This window comes from Schistosoma haematobium, chromosome ZW (genome assembly GCF_000699445.3).
Source record: "Schistosoma haematobium chromosome ZW, whole genome shotgun sequence".
Classification (NCBI taxonomy): Eukaryota; Metazoa; Platyhelminthes; class Trematoda; order Strigeidida; family Schistosomatidae; genus Schistosoma; species Schistosoma haematobium.
Window position 1 is genome coordinate 49,983,592 of NC_067195.1, and position 20,150 is coordinate 50,003,741.

At 30.9% G+C, this 20,150-nt stretch overlaps 1 protein-coding gene across 1 annotated transcript in view; it reads right to left on the bottom strand.

The window, feature by feature from the left end:
- Positions 1–860: 860 nt before the first annotated feature.
- Positions 861–20,150, bottom strand: part of MS3_00010414 (uncharacterized protein) — a gene marked incomplete at its 3' end in the record, with an annotated part of 49,282 nt that continues 29,992 nt past the window's right edge. The window contains exons 4-9 of the mRNA XM_012938735.2: positions 19,620–19,778; positions 17,126–17,336; positions 7,243–7,471; positions 5,307–5,472; positions 2,307–2,465; positions 861–908 (exon numbers count right to left, since the gene is read on the bottom strand). Of these exons, the coding sequence (XP_012794189.2) occupies positions 861–908; positions 2,307–2,465; positions 5,307–5,472; positions 7,243–7,471; positions 17,126–17,336; positions 19,620–19,778 (972 nt within the window). The remainder of the gene's footprint in view (positions 909–2,306; positions 2,466–5,306; positions 5,473–7,242; positions 7,472–17,125; positions 17,337–19,619; positions 19,779–20,150) is intronic.

A 20,150-nucleotide genomic window follows, 5' to 3' on the forward strand; every position in this document is an offset into this window, starting at 1 on the left:
AGCTAGACCACCATGGAAAACGTGGGAGCACTGAACGAACGTTTCGTCCTAGTATGGCACTCCTCAGCAGTGCGCATCCACGATTCCGCATCTCGCGAGATTAGAATCCAGGACCTATGATTCTCGCACCAGGCGCTTAACCAACTAGACCACTGAGCCGGCATCCAACGGATGTCACAAAAGACCTGGTTGAACTCCACTGGTCACTGCTTCTCACTAGAACTCCAGGAGTATAAACAATTTCTAACGTTTATCATCTATTTATTCTCGTTCATATAAAACAATAAAGATTTTATCTGATAAAAATTTCTAAACTTATTACGTCATCATAGAAAATCAAAAAGAGTAAAGTTTTCTTTTCGATATTATTTCTTAAAATTATATAATTACATTTATGCTTATTTCACATAGAATAGTATATATTAAATCACTAATTTATTATTACGTCATTAACAAGTTTAACAAAATTTAGTTAAACATTTCAAATGTCGAATAATAATCACACATAGATTAACTAAATATTAATACAATACGAATTAAATGAAAATCACACCAAAAAAATGAAAAATATTGTTGTTGCCTAGGTGATTATATGTAAAAATGATTTTTTTAAAAAAAGGGTTACACTAAATTATACTCTTAAAATAATCTTGTTTATAGAAATAAAAACTAGTATGTATTCTGAAGATATAAAGGGTATGAAATGATAAGAATTCATTTCCTTTCATAATGTTTTGTTGTTGTTCTTTTTACTGCATCAACAAAACTAAATAACAATCAGTGTTAGAATGTCATTTATTAAGGATAATTCACATGTATTGTATAGATAATAATCTGATTTCGGAACTAATTAAACCTCTTCAACATGTAACATGATCAAACATTATTTTTTCCTCCTCTTTAAATAGCTAATTAAAACAAACATGAAATAAAATTTTCTTCCCCTAAAGATGTTATCAGTTTTTTTTTATAATTGAAAACTGAAACAACAAACTTATGATTAATAGCAGTATACTTATTAGGTATTTTGTTAATTAATAGGTGATATGAATGTTTTTACGTTATGAATGTTATGATGTTTGTGTTTTGATGAATAACTCCGATAAATTTTATACTTCTTTTTTTTCTTAACAATACATAATTATAAATGATAAGGAAGAATGAAATCGTTGAATAAGTTGAATATCACCATGCTGATGGACAGAATGGTCTATAACTATGTGAAAATATGAACCTTAGGAATATTCTATATTCGATAACGTTAGTTACTAATGTTATTGGCGGCCTGCTTGAATATCTAGGCTACCTGTTCCTACCACCTGGATATTTCAACAAGTTATCTCTTTTCTTGTTTGTTTTAACATATCATTATGCTTTTTGGTCGCACAACCTATTCAGGTGTGTTTGTGAAAAGTTCATGACATTTCACTGTACAAATTACAAAAGAGCTCAATCAGAGATACCGTAGTTGCTGGCAATATGCATAGAAAAGAATATACATTATTCAGATGTCGATTCCTGAACTGGTAACATGTAACTGGTAACCACTCGTAAGGGTCGACCAAGAACTAAGGAAACGTGTTGGAATACTTTGTGCTGACAATTATATATTGTACCGAAAATATAATAACAATATTTATTGTTATTTTACATTGACAATAGAAATAAATGATAATTACTTTCATTAGAATGAGGATTCGTGAAGATTGTGGTGATCATTAACAAAGCAAAAATTAGTATGTCGATCATATTCATTGGAAACCGAATTACTATAACCACATCGGTCACTGCTTCTCACTAAAACTCTAGTAAATTCATTTTGAAGCTAGTTTAATCCGTGTCATGTGGTGACAGTTATCCACTTCAGTTAATTGACGAAGGGTCGCATAAGACCGTGGATCGACTGAAGCTAGACATTGATACCACTGAATGCCGATTCAACGGTCTAGATGTTGAGTATTCGCTAGCGATACCGAATATCCTTAGTTCCAGTTTGGTGTGCGCGATCGCGGATGCGCACTGTTGAGAAGTCCCATACTTGGACGAAACTTCAGTCGACTGCTTCCGTTTTCCGTGGTAGTCCAACTTAGATCGACTCATTAGTTCAACTACTAAGATGATCGATTTGTTAATCAACAACTAAGGATTTTTTTCAAAAATTTAATTGAGTGACGGGTATAAAATTTACGTCAAGATCAAAAACATATGGAAAATATGAACAAAAGAAAAGAACATATAATAAGAGTCCCAACAAATCATAGTACAGTAATATTGCATGAGAGATTAATGGCATTTTAAATGATTACCTTTATGTTGTCTTCTAAATCAACTGCATTTTCAATAATGTCTACCATTTCTTTGATTATTTGAGATTTCATACATGATGGATGATTTTCACAAAAACGCTTTATACTTGAACTGACATAATAAACTGTATGATTGTATAAATCATCTGTTAACAAGCTCTAAGAACAAAAGATATATGAAATGAATTCAATAGTCATCCTGAATAATATTAATGTATAAAAGTATTATCGAAATAAATATTTAATTGTTAATTATTTATAGAAGTACAATAAGGTTAGATGAATGGAGGTTACATGTAATCAACAAATATACATAGTTACATATAGAAAGACTAGGGTTTACTTCCATCGGAATCAAATAATATTAATTACAAGTTGAAATCGTATTGTATGGTTATAATTACCGTTGACACACGTTTACTCTGTATAACAAATCAATCTGTGTTTTAATAAAATTACTGGCTCAAGAAGTTGGGTAGTTCAATAAACACAGAAATTATTTGAGTTATATAAATAAGCTTTGAGAATAGATCCAAGAAACTAATTGTTTCGGATTAAGAAAATGATAAATGTGTGCATATGCGCTGTAGCTAACGGTTTTTACTGAATATGAATGACATTGTACTTGGTGTTTTGGTACTGAATACGTGCTTACTATTTGAAAGTAACGGCTAAATATCGTCGAATTTTTAAATATTTTCCAGTTTTTTATAGTGTGTTTGACTCTTCATTGATATACCCAACGTTACCTTATTAATGCGTAGTATTAATTTCAGCACACCGCCTTAGGTTACATCAGTTATTGCAAAAATAGATAAATCCTAATCTAGGAAACTTTGACAATGTTCCATATTTGTATCACCAACATATTAAAATATTTAAAACCATCTTTCTTTAATAGTTTTCCACGCATTTTATAGTCATACAGTAGTCAAATTGGCTATTGACAATTCTGATGGCATGTACTCGATGATAATATCAAAATGTCCACTCCACAATTATGTAACACGCCTATTCATTACAAAACCTCGAATAGTTCTGTTTAATAACATCAATACCAGTATTGCTTAGAGTATTTACGCATTATTATACAAATGAATTGACTTCTAACTACCTTTTAGTAGAAGGTGACTTGTCAAAATCCTACTTTCTAAATCAACAAAATATATATTTTACAGCTGACACACGAAACGCCCACCTCAATCTTCATGTAGCTAAACCCAGTATTTGGACAAAATGCAAGGAACAAAGTGTCACACGGTTGTACCCAAACTTTTTATAAGTTGAATTCGCAAAATATAACTTCTTATCACTTTTCCGATGGACATGATGGACTACTAGGTTACGTACCATTAACTCAACATCAACAGGCAGGTAACGTTCTTAACCATCCACTAACTCAATTTCAGCAAATATGTTCACGTTACCTAAAAAAAAAATAAAAATTAAAAATCTCTCGTCCCTTTTTTAAAAAAGTTTTTTTAAAAAAAAAAAAAAAAAAAAAAAAAAAAAAAAAAAAAAAAATTTAGTCACCTCTAAAATACATAACATCGATAACAAAGTTCTCGTTGTGTACACTCCATATTTCCTTTTTAAACTAATTGCTTATCAATTACCGTTCACTCATAAATAAGATTTCAGCCTTATGAACCTTAGCTTTACTATCCAAACCTTTTTTCATACTTTTCACTGAAACGTGGTGCTCTCCCTCAATGTTTGATTCGGAATTAAATATCCAGAACTACCAGTTCTATCTCTGTAATAGAGAAATTAAACTTTTGGGTGGCTGTCTTATATATGCCTTGGATTCCCCGACAACTAGTAAGGTTGATAATGGTGTCTTGGAAAGTTTATTTGAATCGGTCTAAATATCAGTCAACACTCCGAATCACAATCTTCTCCTGGGATGTACATACAGAGTCACGGATACTTTGGACAATGTGAATGATCTTAATGTTGATGCCTTTATACATGCAGCTGATCTAAACTTCAATGCTGAGGTTAATAAAGAAGATTTCAGTTACATTGAAATACCAGTAGTTGTCAGTCATGTAATGATGAGTTCTTACCAACAATTAACATGCACTCCTGGTCACAGTAAGTTCGCAACCCGACAATGCATGATAACACAAGTGATTTAATATTTTTTAGAGTTATCATGCCACTATCTATACATGAATGTAATGAAATTGAAGGCTTTGTCCATAAACTAGCAATTGGTGCCCTCTGTATCTGTCCCTCTTATAACCATCCCATTCAATAAACCAGTCAACATAGAGACTATAAGCATGCTACCTAGAACCTCCTAAACTGCCTGGTGAAAGTTTCAGAGTGGGATTCCTCATCCCCAAGTAATAGTCTAGTGAATGCCATCCATACATTCTATCTGATCACTAACTCCTGTTTAGATTCCTGTACAACTCCGAAAACTTACAGGTTAAGAAAGCCTAATGAAATATTTGTACCAGTTAAATATCGTAATAAATTAAATGTGCTTGAACTTGTAAGTATATTCTATTCCACAAGTGAGATTAAACGAACTTCAAAGGTCCGATAGTTTTTATTGATGAATCCGCTAAGTGAACCTCTCTGCCTTCTGTTACATTACACTTACACCGTCCCTAGCAACCTTAACTAATTTGAGATAGTAACTTATTTATGACAATGGTGGATGTGTCGCTCAATTTCGTAAATTAGTTGAAGTTAGATATTAACACCGTTTGTTGCGTGGCTCAGTGGTCTAGTTGGTTAAGCACCTAGCGCGAGATTGATAGGTCCTGGGTTCGAATTCAGTAGCCAGTACTTATTCAGTTCCTATAATTAAGCATAGTTAGTGCATAATAATTTGAGAATGGATTATCAGTCCATCATTTTTAACCATAACGCACAGAGATCTTCCAGTATGATTATGATAACTGAAATGTGTTTGATGTTTAAAAGTATTTGTACAGACTATTTTAATATAGTTTAATTTAGAATTAACAAACAAGTAAAATTTACCTTGATCTCTTTCATAAACTCAATGGTTGGTTTCTTTACTATACTAAGATAGTTAATCCATTTAAGTTGTTTATATTCATTTTTTGCGTTAACAATAAAATGATTTATGATAAAGATTATCGATGATTCAGTTTGAACCTCCAACATAACATTTTCAAGAAAATTTCTGTAAAATAAACCAGAATTCACATAAATAAAAATATATTGACACTGTATTCTGTACCCATGTAGAACATAAAGTATTTTCTTCTAACAAGTTTTGTATTTGAACAGTCTCATGAATTACGGTTCAAAGAGAAGTAAAATACAAAAAATTATTGATAAACAAGAATGGTTTGGACATATTATTATTACGAAATTAATAGTCGTTTACCTTGATTAATTTATCACTGAAACACTATTATCTAGTGAATAAAATAGATTAATCCATCGGTTTATCGATATATTTAGAAAATGATCAGTCTAAACGATATATGTTTCCATGGTTTAATACTAATACTAATACTAACACTAATACTACTACTAATAATAATACAATATTAAAATTTCACTAACAACATATACTTTGTAGTTACTAAATATATCAGATGAAATAAAATTATTGTCTCAAAATAAATTTCAGAGATTATAATAGATTAGAAATCTCGACATTCTTCAGTTAGTCATATACAACTTCATTCTGACTATCACGTTTATAAACAAACTATAAGCTTCAATACTTATAACAATCACTGATGTATCTTACAGTTGAACTAAACTAGAAATATTTAAATTTAATTGTCTTAAAAGTGAATTTTTATTTTCTAAAGTTTCATTTAGTTGATGCTCTTGTTACAACGATTTTAAATTTCTGAAGAAAAGTTTGACAGTTAAAGTTCTTGTAGTATATGTGTAATATATATTGATCATTGTATGTAATAGAAAATGTGTGCCATGATTCTTGTAACTATGTTGTTAATGTAAATTGTAAAACCTATTTTGTTAATGACCATACATAATTTATCCATTCCTATGCTTTTTTTGTGGTCGTTAAACTGGTGTTCATTAGTGAATAGTACTGTCTTTAGTGGATTTTTCATTTACTAATATACTTCATAACATTAACGTCACCTTATAACTTAGTTTTATTCTAATTAGGTAACATGATATGTGTTATCCTTGTTTGTAATCCACGTGTTAGTTAATATTTTGTGACAAGACAACCAAGCGCTACAGTGTATGTTTTCTTAACGATTTTATTATCATCATAATAGTAGCACGTAACCAGGTCAATTGTCGAGACCTAAGAAATATAATGTGTATTGAAAGAACCATAACATATGAACAGGCACAAATAAATGTGACAATCTGTTAACTAAAGTAATCGGCAAGTACTAAATTAAGATACATATTTGTCACGAAACGAATAAACAAGGACAAAATTTATATTATAATAATATTCATACAAAGCTATAATAAAAAAAATTGAAAACAAATATTTCTTGAAAAGGTCGAAGTAAGAAATTAACATAGTTGGATGCGGCGCAGAGGTCACCACTGATGACAATAGTGAATGTGTCGCTCAGTTTCATGAATTAGTTGAAGTTAGACATTGACACCGTTGGATGCGGGCCGGCTCAGTGGTCTAGAGGTTAAGCGTTCGCTCGCGATAACGACAGGTCCTGTGTTGGAATCTGTCGGGGCGGGTTCGTGAATGCGCACTGCTGAGGAATCTCATACTAGGACGACATGGTCGTCCAGTGCTTCCAGGTTTCCCATGTTGTGTATCTTTAATTGATTCATGATCTCAACTCTTGAGATTGCTATAATATCCACAATAACCTTCTTTTGATATTAAATATTTCTTCGTTTTTTTTGTTTGTTTTATCGAATGTCTGAATAAGAACTTTTACATTTAAATATTCATTTATTTGTATTAACAAAGAAATGTACTCACCTAATTTCTCTCGTTTGAATACTTTCTTCCCATGAATTGTATACTATTTTCCATTGTTCATATGTTAAACACTTTAATTGTTCAATAAAATAACTGAATTTCTCAGGTGTGTTCATTATCATATTAATATAATTATGATTTGTGATATTATTTTCTATAAGTAAATTATTAACCAATAATGTGTGATTTTTATCGGGTACTTCAAAATCCGTTTCAGATATTCCATCAACTAAAAAATTAAGGTATAAACCGATGACCAAATAAAGTCTCATTTGTTTAGAAGTGATCAATTGTTCGAAATTAGGATCTTAAGATCTTTGATCTGAGTTTTTTAAAGAATTTTTTAAATACAAATGTACTGGTAGTCTCTATGTTTTTATTGCTTCGGATATCATTTTAGTCGTATTCAGTAATAATCCTTCATCTAAAGTGTCAAATGTTCACCTTAATTTTGTTGTTGTTTGAATCTTCCTGTTAATAATTAAAACTAAATGATCAGTCTCCTTTCGGAATATAAACAATATTAGCATGTTTCCTCGATATTGACAGATGCAGTCACACTGCGTCTAAAATTACTTGGGAGGGATTAGCAATACCATCGCAATCCTTACATGATGTACATATGTCAAAAGAGACTGATTAACTGCTGTTTATAATATTATCGACAAGGTTCAAATAACGATTTAAAATAAATTAGAATTCACTACGTTGTATAAGCCAGTGGATGTTTGGATATGTCCCGTATTACTTTGAAAAGAAAGATATTGATATCAAGTTTCAATATGAACATCGATACTGAGACTCGAGTACATTCAGCTGACAATCTTAAAACAAGGAGCAAAAGCTGTTTTGGATTCCCCTGTTACCCATTATTTAAGTTTACCACATTTACTTTATAACTCCATCCTTATAATTTAGGTATAACACTGATTAGGATTTTATGAAACTATTTGAATAAACGAATCTATTATAAATAATAAAAAGATTCACATAGAAAAAGTTGATTTCGTCAAAATATAATTACATTATCAATTATTTTAATAAGTTGTGGGAAAAGTATTTCACAAACAATACTCTTATAATTTACTTTATTTATAATCTACTGAAACACTAGATTAATTAAGCCTACCTTTAAACGATTCCTCACTTTTAAAAACTGATGTGTTCTACAACAAGAGTGATTGAAAAAATATGTATTTCATTTTCGCTGTTACTAGTGCTTTTAGTCTTTTTTCTTAATGTACTTACACCTGTGATCCCTAGTGGAGCATAGGCTACCGACCAGTATTCTCCAACCTACTCTGTCCTGGGCCTTCTTTTCTAGTTCCATCCAATTCTTGTTCATTTCTCTCATGTCTATCTCCATTTTCCGGCTTAATGTGTTGTTTGGTCTTCTTCCTCCCCTTTGGACTTGAGGATTCCATGTGAGGGCTTGTCTTGTGACGCAGTTCGGTGCTTCCCTCAGTGTGTGTCCTATCCACTTCCAGCGCTTCTTCCTGATTTCTTCCTCCGCTGGGATCTGGTTTGTTCTCTCGCACAGTAGGTTGTTGCTAATAGTGTCTGGCTAACGGATCCGAAGTATTTTGCGTACACAACTGTTGATAAACACTTGTATCCTCTGGATGATTGCTTTCGTAGTTCGCCAAATTTCTGTCCGATACAATAGAACTGTCAAGACATTGATGTTGGTTGACAGTTATTTTGTATACTTCTCTATTGATCCATTTAAGTTGTTTGTATTTCTACTTTCATGAGAAGTGAATGTTTTAAATTATGTTTATTAGTAATATAGTAATTTGAAGTTTGTTCTGATCTTTTGATAATCTATTACTTTGATATATAATAAAGATGAACAATAACAGAATCTGGCTTTCAATCTAATGGAATTCTATGATATAAAACTTCGTCCATGAGAATTAGTTTGATACGTCCTAACAATAGCTGAATATATTATTAATATATTTACTTTTTTCAATATTAAAATTTACTCTTGTTTTTTCATCGTTAGAAATAATGGATACAACCTTTTGTTTCGATATTAATCATTAATGTATGAATAGACTTTTTAACTTCTCCTACGTTTATTCAGCTCACGTTTTTACATCAATGTAGCAAAAAGAATACAGTCGAAAACAGTAACACCATGTTTTAATTGATATTATTTTCTATAATTGATGTTTTAAGTATTAGTTATTGGGAAAATAAAATATTTGCAAGTGATGTCTATCAGTAATTGAACTCTGTTAGTTTTGCAAAAACAAAAGATCTTGGACAATTATTTCGTCGTAGCATTGAATTCCATAGATGTTGACTATCAAGATATTTCTGCGAAACGTTTTCGATTTGAATTATTTCAAGTTTGAAAATCATGTGTTACTTTATTGAACAAGAACACGAGGGGTGACCACCAAATATATTTCAGCATAAAATTACAGAACATCTCATTAAAATCTCAGAACCATATAGTAAATAGTTAATTTGCAAAATGTCAATCAATCGTCTCAAACTTCACTGTTCCTTTGCAAATATCAGTCCATTGTCTCAGATTTCATTGTTCATGCATTTTCATACAAATCGCGTCCCGTTTTTGTTCTTTCCTTATCGATCTTCTGCTGAAATACATTCTATGCCTGACAACCGTTATATACTACTTATATGGATATATGTATCCCACACCACATTACTACTTAAAACCACTGAAAAACAAAAAATTGTTTACTGATTCGAAATTTCTCAACAGTAATTTCAATTAATTTACAAAGTCATAAAACTTCGTTTTTTTTAGTGATCCATTATCTGACTACACTTTGATCGTTTCTGACTGCTATCGAAATGCATATGTCGCCAATCCTCGTATATATTATTATCGACTTATTCCGCTTTAGTGTATGACGGAATTAAATAAGCCAAACACAAGAATGAAGTTTTGAGTACGTATATTTTGTACACTCATTGATCTGGACAGACAATTAGAGGAACGAAGCGAATGAACCAAAGAGAAAAGAGCAAAGTGAAATGACGTGCGGTGGAGATGGCATGTGAGCCAACTCAACCGAGTGTTAATATTTATAGTCACACAAAAATAAGCTACAGACATATGATGAGTAGGATAAAATGTACACACACATATGCGCACATATAAAAACAGTCAGGGTTGATAAATGAATAATTACCAAGGTTGAAACGTGAATCAAGAAGAATAAATAGATTGGCGTGTCCAGAAGCTAGAATAAGTTACATGGGCTTAACATAGTAACCGACACTACAATTTTGCTTTCAAAGTAAACTTTTGAATTGCATGTCTAATTTCATTTTTACGATTTAAGTAAGTAAAGTGAAATTTACTACAAATATTTAACAATAATATGTTAAAGTGTGAAATAATCAAGTATTAATGGGTTTATATTTCGTTTAAATTGTCGAAATATAGTACAATGAAAAACAATTCAAAAGATACATAAGTTGTGCGACACGTTTTTTAGAAAGATTATTAAACATTTGGAATAAATTCACTTATGTAGAAAAAGATTAGTTCAATATTCAACTGATAGACCAATTAAAAAATAAGGTAGCTGTTCATGAGTTTCTCCTAGAACAAACAAACACTGATGGATAGGTTACGTTTTACCAAACTTTAAGTAACATCTACAAATACATAGTTACAAAATTACCTGAAATTCATAAACATGCAAACACTCGAGAATAAGAGACATGTATTTCAAATTATCCTAGAAGCTTCAAATATTTCAAATCAATAACCAAATTTTGTAAAATAACCCACATTATGAAAATTGAAGCGTGCAACAACATCTTGACTTTATTCAAAACATCAGCATGTATTCTCTTAATATCTTTAGCATCACTTAAAGTTCACTTATATATTCCCAAGTATAATTAGTCGTGCGATTAAGTATTTTTTTTGAACAGTTACAATGTATTTTTACACTCTAACCAAAACTCTTACATTAAACCTTAACTCCCAACCCTAAGTCATCATTCAAAATTCTAACATTAATCATTTATTTCTATAACCTATATTCTGACCAGGTAAAAATTGATTTCACCTTTCAAAGTCTTCTAACGAGTACACGATAGTCTTCAGCAAAGTATATCTTTACTGCTCACTTAGTGAATTATATATAAATATAAATATATATATATAAATATATATATATATATATATATGTATATATAAGCGTATTTGTATTTGATATATTACATGAAATATACTCATGTAAATTTAGTTTCTTAGGGATATTGAAAAGATCTAAGCTTGTTAGATACATTTTTATTGCATACAACGATTGTTTGTCTTTTTTTGAGAAATTTCTAAAACAAAATTGGTACTCTGACGTATATAATGCAAGAAAAATGCTAATAAATAAACTGAATGAGATGGTGGTTTTTTTTCTTTGTCTTTAATTGAATGCATGAGTTAAGCAACAACAACAACAAAAACCAACAAGAAGAAGAAAGAAATGAACTAGACATTTTGTTAACGTCTACTTATAATTTTATTGTCTATTGTTGATTGAAAAACAAAGAACTTATTATATGAATAAATTGATATCCGACTAAATATCAGTATGAAATTCAACTACATACAATGTTATCATAACTGCGTAAATATGTTCTATTTCTAGAAGTCTATAATATTATGTAACTTTGATTAAATGAATGGGACATTGTTAGTGTGGACCATAAAGTTTCATCATTATACAATTACTAATAATATATTTTTTGCTTGTTTCAAAACCAAGATAAAACAAATGCATAAGAACCCTACTCGCGGGATCGTGGATGTGCATTGCTAGGGAAGTACCACAATAGGACGAAATGGTTGTCCAGTGATTTCAGGTGGTTCAACATCAGTCGGTTCATGATCTCAATCAAAAACATAAGAATATTAATATTAAAACAACAATCTATTGTGAATAATTAGTTTTTGTGATGTTACTATCAGACAAACAATCAATGCCAATGCATTTAGTCAATTTTCTATATAATGAACTACTTATGAACAAATTAAATATGATGTGATGGTTAGGATTTTTTCCATACAATTATTGGGTAATACTATTTTTGTAAATACATCTAGATAATTAACTAAAGTAAACTAAATAGTCACTTGTATAACATCATGTTTTGAAGGTGGATTTTTTTCAAAAACCAATGTCCACCAAAGAAGAAATGTAAATTAATAAATAGTGTAAAGTTTATACTTTTATAAAGACAGTTAGTTTCGTGGATTGGTTGAAGTTAGACATTAACACAGTTGGATGCCAGATCAGTGGTCTAATTGTTAAGCGCTCGCGAGCGAGACTGATAAGTCCTGTATTCAGATCTGACGAGGCGGGATCGTGGATGGGCACTGCTAAGGAGTCGCACAATAGGACGAAACGGCCGTTCAGTGCTTCCAGGTTTTCCATGGTGGTCTAGCTTCAATTGACTCATGATTTCAAACAATAGATAATAGCCGATAGATTTAAGATTGATAATTATAGTGAATAAGGTATTTCATAAAGATAAAAAAACTCTTGGAAATTCAAAGCAATTAAGTCCGATTGATAAATTTCGATAGTGTAATAAGATAACGAAGATTATCAGAATTATGTGTTAGGTTGGCACAATACATTTCGAACAATCTGATCACACGTAATATACTTGTTAAGAACATTTATATATAAAAATAAAAGGTCAACTAGACTAGAAATGGGTGTGGGGTAAGAGGAGATAAGGATAATAAAGAACATGATGTGAAAAGAATGTGAAACTCCATCACCATGGATAATAAGTTAATATTACGAGGGTAGGTCCTGATAATATTTTTCTTCTTATTACACTATCGAAAGTCTCGAAAATATTTGAAAAAATTATTTCAGGCTATGACATAAATAAAAATTACTATGGATTACAGTGAGTTTCCTTAAATCCGAAAATGTATGCAACATTTTGCCGCTTTATTCTAAAGGTCACTGAGCCAAATAAAATCAATAAAGCAACTATTATCAAACGTTGCTAAAACAAATATGTTGGAGTCAACAACTTAATGACTTCTAGTTTCAGGGTAATTATGTTTTAGATAACTGAAATCGATTCACAGGGAGTCTTTATTGTTATATATCATCTAATCTAATCTGTATTTAAAAGAGCAATAATGTTTCCTGAAAGTGAATAACATTGTCTAAGAAAGTAATACTGACACTTGTTAACAAGACGTACCACAATATAACGCGTTAATCAAACAAATGACAAAATAATAAGTATGGCAGACATAATTTGATCTATAATAACAATATGGTAACTTCATGTTGTTTACTTATTAGTAACCGAATAATTCAAGCAACTATTTTTAGATTTTTAAAAATGTGCTGTCAAACTATTCGTTCAAATATTGACAAATATTCGTATATATAATGTATATTTGTAATTATTACGCTGTCTAATCAATATCTGACATAATTATCTAAACTGACAAAAAATCTGAAAGTTTTCATAATTGAAATATTGAAGGAAATAAAATAAATTCTGATATCTACTTATAACATCTTCTTTTTGATAAATGCTCACAATGCAATCTACAACTCGGTTAACAAGAGTTAACTAAATAACATTATTTCGATAGTGTAGTAAGAAAACGAAGATTAACAGAACTATATGATATGATCGTGCAGTACATTTCGAAAAATCTGATGACACGTAATATACTTGTTAAGAACATTTATATATAAAAATAAAAAGTCAATATAGGGAGAAGTAATCGTGATCTCGAAATTAGGGTATGTAAACATGTACCTAAATGGTTTCAGAAACAAATTAAATTAAATGACCCAATAAGAGCACAGGATAAACAGCCATCATCTGTTGCTAAACATACAATCGAAACAGGCCATAAAATTGATCTTAACTCGACTTTTGTGATGTACAAAAGTGTAAAAGGGGGTATACTAAAGTTTATTAAAGCCTTTTCCATACGGAAATTCAAACCCACTTTGTGTATTCAAAAATAGTTTATTCTTACCTTAAAACTTCCCTGACCGTTTCGTTCTAGTATGGAACTACTCAGCATTACGCATCCACGATCCCGCCCGCCAGATTCAAACCTTACGATCTCACGCACGAACGCTTAACATCTAGACCTTGTGTCCTCTTAATTCCCATCCATTTCTAGTCTAGTTTACCTTTTATTCTTATATATAAATGTTCTTAACAAGTATATTACGTGTGATCAGATTGTTAGAAATATATTGCGCTAATCTAACACATAATTCTGATAATCTTCGTTATCTTATTACACTATCGAAATTTATCAATGGGAATTAATTACTTTAGATAACAATATCATAATTTTCATTTTCAACAAGTACTGATAAATATAATACCGCATGAATATGTCAATTCTGGTGATGTTTTGTTCTCCAGCTCAGAGAACAAAACGCCACCAAAATCATCCACCTGAGCTACAAATCTTCTCCACCATCTCAAAATCATATGTCAATTCTACAAAAACATTTTATTTATGTTAACTTTTTGAAAAAATGTTTTCTCTGTTCATTTCATGTTCATTTTCATTAAAAATATTTTTATCAATATCTACATTCTTATTACTTCAAATAGAATTAAAAATGTTTAACCGATTTTTTTTGTTGAAAAATAACTAGTCATAGGAACAACAAAAAAAGCATGTCAATGAAACAAATTCTAAAAAATTCACATGAAATAAATTATTTGTAAAACATTTTTTGTCGGAAAAGGTTTTGTGGAGATTTCGAATCTGGCGATACGGGATCGTGGATGCATACTGCTGAGGAGTCTCGCAATATGACGAAACGGCCGTCCCGTGTTTCCAGGTTTTCCATGGTGGTCTAGATTCAATTGATTCATGATCTAAACTATTGAAATAATTTTTATTTTATTTTATTTCTGGTTATTAAAGGAAATTTTTATGAATCCCTTAATAAACATGTTATATTGATTAGGATCTCTATACATAAAATGCATTAAATTGATAGATTCAACCAACACTGAGAACTTATCAAGACGACACTGGTTACAACATATTAACCGATTGATATCTATCATATGAATACAATAGAGTCTCTGATAAAACAAATAAAGTCTCACTTCAGACATCCTGTCACTGCAAGCAATCACCTAAAAATGTTTTTCACCGTTGTTTATTCACTTGAAATATATAGTTTTAAGAAAATTGGCGAGACTATAATTTATGGATGAACTAATCAGGTATAAGATAACACGTCTCGGATTTTGGGGTGAAATTCACTCATCCATTTGGCTAAATAGAGTTTTAGAATTATAACCGATGTCAGTTCATGATGAAAATCCTAAATGTAATTCCTAACCTTAACCATCAACCGTATATCATAATTCCAATTCCTCACATTGGTTTACAACCTTCATTTAGTCCAAGTTATTAGGTGGACACTCTCAAAGTCACTTTGGCTTCACTCAAAGGTCATCCATAAATTATAGTCTCACCAGAAAATCTTTTGTTTATTTAGACAATACGAAATACTAATGTGTCCTTGATACAACTGAAATGCAAAAGAATAACAAAATAATGAGTATATCTATACTTTAGATTCTTTTAAGAAAATTTATTACAGATTTTGTCACAGAATCCATATATATTCCGATTTCTTTCTAATTAATTCAGTATCATTGAATACAAGGAATTAAATGGTAAATGTTTCAACTAACCTACACTTATCACTACAGAGTCCGTCTTCGTTTATTTTTAGAGAAATAGTTTTTTTCCACTCTCTTCCTATAAATAGTTATGCTTTAGGAAAAGAACATTCATGATAAAATATTTTACTGAGCTAAAACAAAAAAAGTACTTTCAATTATCAATTTCACCAAGCAACAAACCTTTCGATTAAAATCTTCATTTACAATTTCTGTAGAAATGAAAATAAACTACCTTTAAGATATTAAAAAGGAAGAATATATTTGTAAAATCTTAGCGAATGAATTCGAAGTAAATTTAACGTTGTACCTCGAAATTCTTTCTTTCCCCTTCATGTTTCATATCAACTTGACGCCCAAATATTGTGAAACTATTCCATCAAATTTAGACACATTTTCTTATTAATTAAATTTCCTGTTTTTCATAAATATCATGAACCGATTGATGTTAGACCAACGTTGGAAACCTGGAAGCACTGAACGAGTGTTTCGTTCTACTGTGTGACTCCTCAGTAATGCGCATCCATGATCTCGCTCGCGGGATTCGAACCAAGGACCTTCAGTCTCGCGCGCGAACGCCTAACCAACTGGATCACTGAACCGACATCCAGTGGTGTTAGTATCTAACATCAACCAATCAATGAAATCGCGCTACTATCTTTCTCCACCCGACACAGATTAGCTCCACTGGTCACGGCTTCTCACTAGAACTCCGAGAATTCCCTCACAAATATAGTCACTGGTGAGCACATGTTAATTATCAGTATGGGTTAATGTTAGACACTAACATCATTGGATGCCGGCCCAGTGGTCCAGTAGTTTAAGTGTTCGCGCGTGAGGCTGAAGGTCCCGGGTTCGAATCCCACGAACGGGGTCGTGGATGAGCACTGCTGAGTGAATAATTCATATGAAATTAAAGTTATACATTGGAAATCTTAAAAAATCACTCATTCAATTATCTTCTTGAAAATGTTTATTTAAATCAATAAGAGTATCATTTATGTTTGTGTGATACCACTATTAATCAATTTTATCGTCATATCATCTCAACGAATCTAAATGAAGGCCGGGAAAAAATGTCCAGTTGTGAGTGATAAAAATCAGATTTAAATATTAGTCATAAAAGAGTATAGGAAGTATATAATATTTAATAATAAACAAAGGTTCAACTTACATTTTATAAATTCACCATTATATTCAGTTTCTTCAGTAAAATTTATTTGCATATTTACATTAAGAGTTAAGGTGTTTATAGAAAATAATGGAAACCATTGTTGTTGAGTAATTGAAGTTTCTTGACAGTTGACATTTATTATTGGTCCATTTAGTTTATGTGTCAATTCACATATTAAATCACTTTGTAAATATAAAGGTCGATTATTTATCTACAAGAAATAATTAATAAGATATGGATTACCTTTTTTGTTGTAAAAATTATTGTAAACCTCCTTAATAGAACATAATTATTAGAAATAGACACCTTGGTAACTTTCCAAAGAAAACAAACATTGAAAAACTGTGAAATCACTTGATAGGAATTATCTGTCATCAAAGTTTGTACTAAACTTCCTACCTAAGAGATTTGAAAATGAAGATTCGAATTTTAATTGTTTACTCATATTTGTTAGTGTTTCAACACCCCTTCAGGAGACCAGGAATAATGTTCTGCGTACTCTAATCGTTTGCCCTAGTGATGCGAGGTGATAAAGGGACGTGAGAAGGATTATTCGTGAAGATAAGAGATTTATTTGGAGGTGTTCGAGGGATTTGAATGTGACTAACTTTGCCTCGTGTGCTGTTACGGGTGTGAGGGCTGATATCACTTCACGGCTGCCCACACCGTGGAAAGGTATTTCTTGAGGAACCTGAAAAGGAAGTCGGATGAGTGTTGGCCTTAACGACCTGGGAGCGTGACCGCAGAGTCCAGTGGACAATTACTTGAGGCCGGTCGCGCACGGTTTTTTTGTGGGAGGTTTATAATGTGTTAGCTCCGTTCTTCAAAGGGCCTTACCTCTGGAGACGGAAATCCGTGAGGTAAGGTGAGGTGTGACATTTCCAGGGTGCATCCACTCTTTGTGTTCTCCCAAATTCTAATCTTCTGAATTCTTCATATCCCTTTCTTTTTTCTCTTCCCAAATTTATTTCACTGGATTGTACTCTTTGAATAACATCTTCAAACCCTAATGTTTCCGATTACTGCTAATACTCATACTACCTCTACCGCTACAGGATTTGAGTCGACAATTGTAACTGTGTGCTAATGCGGTATAGCAACTCGAACTGATGAACAAAGTTCTACGTTGTTATTGACTGATTGACTGACTGACAACACCCCTTCAACACATCATTCTTGAAAATGGATGCAACAATAATGACATAGAAAGTTATTTTCTCTGAAATATCTCATTTGATTACTTTTAATAAAAAAACAACCATTAAAATTTCATAGCGGCTGTTATTCTTCACATGTTATCAACAACAAATTAGTCAAACATTATTGATATATCTAATAAATAAACAAATTTGTCTTAAATGAAAGCAAAATAAAAACTATTTTCATAGCTTATTTGAAAGGTAGAATTTAGTGTATTTTCGTTTATATCATGTGTACAGTCATCGATAAATTCAGCATTGTAAATTAGTATTGTGGAAATCCTCAATGAACAATAAAGACAAATTGTAATTTTTCATTGAATACCGCATTGTTTATTTTACAGACTGTTCTTGTGAAATGTTTTTCTTCAACATGAATTATATTTTTATATCTGCTTAAAACGATATTTACTCCATATACCAATCTCATTTTGCATTGTGAAGTATACGATAGAAATCTCACAATAATAAACACATTTTAACTAGTAACTTATTTTGTTTTAGTTATAAACTTGATAAGCTATAAACAATTTATGAGGATTACAATAAAGAATAAACAAATAATGCATAAATATCCTAAGCAATACAAACATTTCCCATTTTTATTTTTATTTTTTGGTGGAACATTTTACTTGTTCCCTTTAAAAGCTAAAAATAAATAATCATTCATTGTAAGATTTCGTTTATCATGAATTCATTACATTTTTCAGACATTATAACATTTTGATGGAGTTTCGTTTTCTGAGCTCGGTGGTTTAGTCATAGAGCTTTCATCGTTTTTTTTCAACGACATCATCAGAACGAACTTTAGGTAGAAGTCTTTATCTCCCATTGAGAGATACAACCAAAACAAAGAAGTAGACAATGACAGGTTTAAAATCAACAGGAACCAATCAACATTGAGGTCTACAAGACAAGCTGTGAACCACATGTTGAGAAATTCGAATACTCCACTTCTATCTGATGTCTGTGCTGATGATGTTGTTCAGAAGAACGATGAAAGCTCCACGACTAAACTATCCAGCTCGGAGAACAAAACTCCATCAAAATCATCCATCTGAGCTACAAATCTTCTCCACTATTCCATTTTTTCATCACTAACTAAAAGATATCTATGTTTAATTTTTCGATATAACTATGTGGGTTTCAAATTTATGTTATGTTTTGTAGCTACTTTCTTATTTGTCAAATCTATTCGGTATTAAAATGTGATGTTAAATAAATAAACACTAGTGTTATAATTAATCATTTTTAGTAAATATTCCTATTATTTGTTTTACAAATTACAAACTTACTATGAAATGTTGATCATTTAGTTTTGAATTATCTGTTATAAAGAATGGTTGATATCCATCATCACAAAACATTGAATTTCGTTTCTTGATCATAGTCACTGAATGCGAATTGATAGTTTTAGGAATATATTCTGTTTGACATGAGCCCAAGTGATCTATCTAATAAAAACAATTGATTATATAAAATTATATATTTCTATGAGAGCTGTAATTTTAAAAAAATGATTCAAATATGTTTTGAATATTATTCTTCTAGTAAATGATTTCAAGCAACCATAAGTTGAATAGAGGATCTTTAGTTTTGACTTTATTTTTCTAAAGAAAACATACAAACTACTAGGATACTGGTTTATTACTATAAATGTCATTTTTTAGTCATTTGCTATACAAACTACATGGCAGTTGGAAGTAAAGGAATCTAGCTCATGATGCGACATGCTAATCTATATATACATGTAAACATCAAGATTGAATTCTACTAATCAACTTTGAAGTAGATCAGAACCGAAGCTTACGTAGAGATAACAGTGA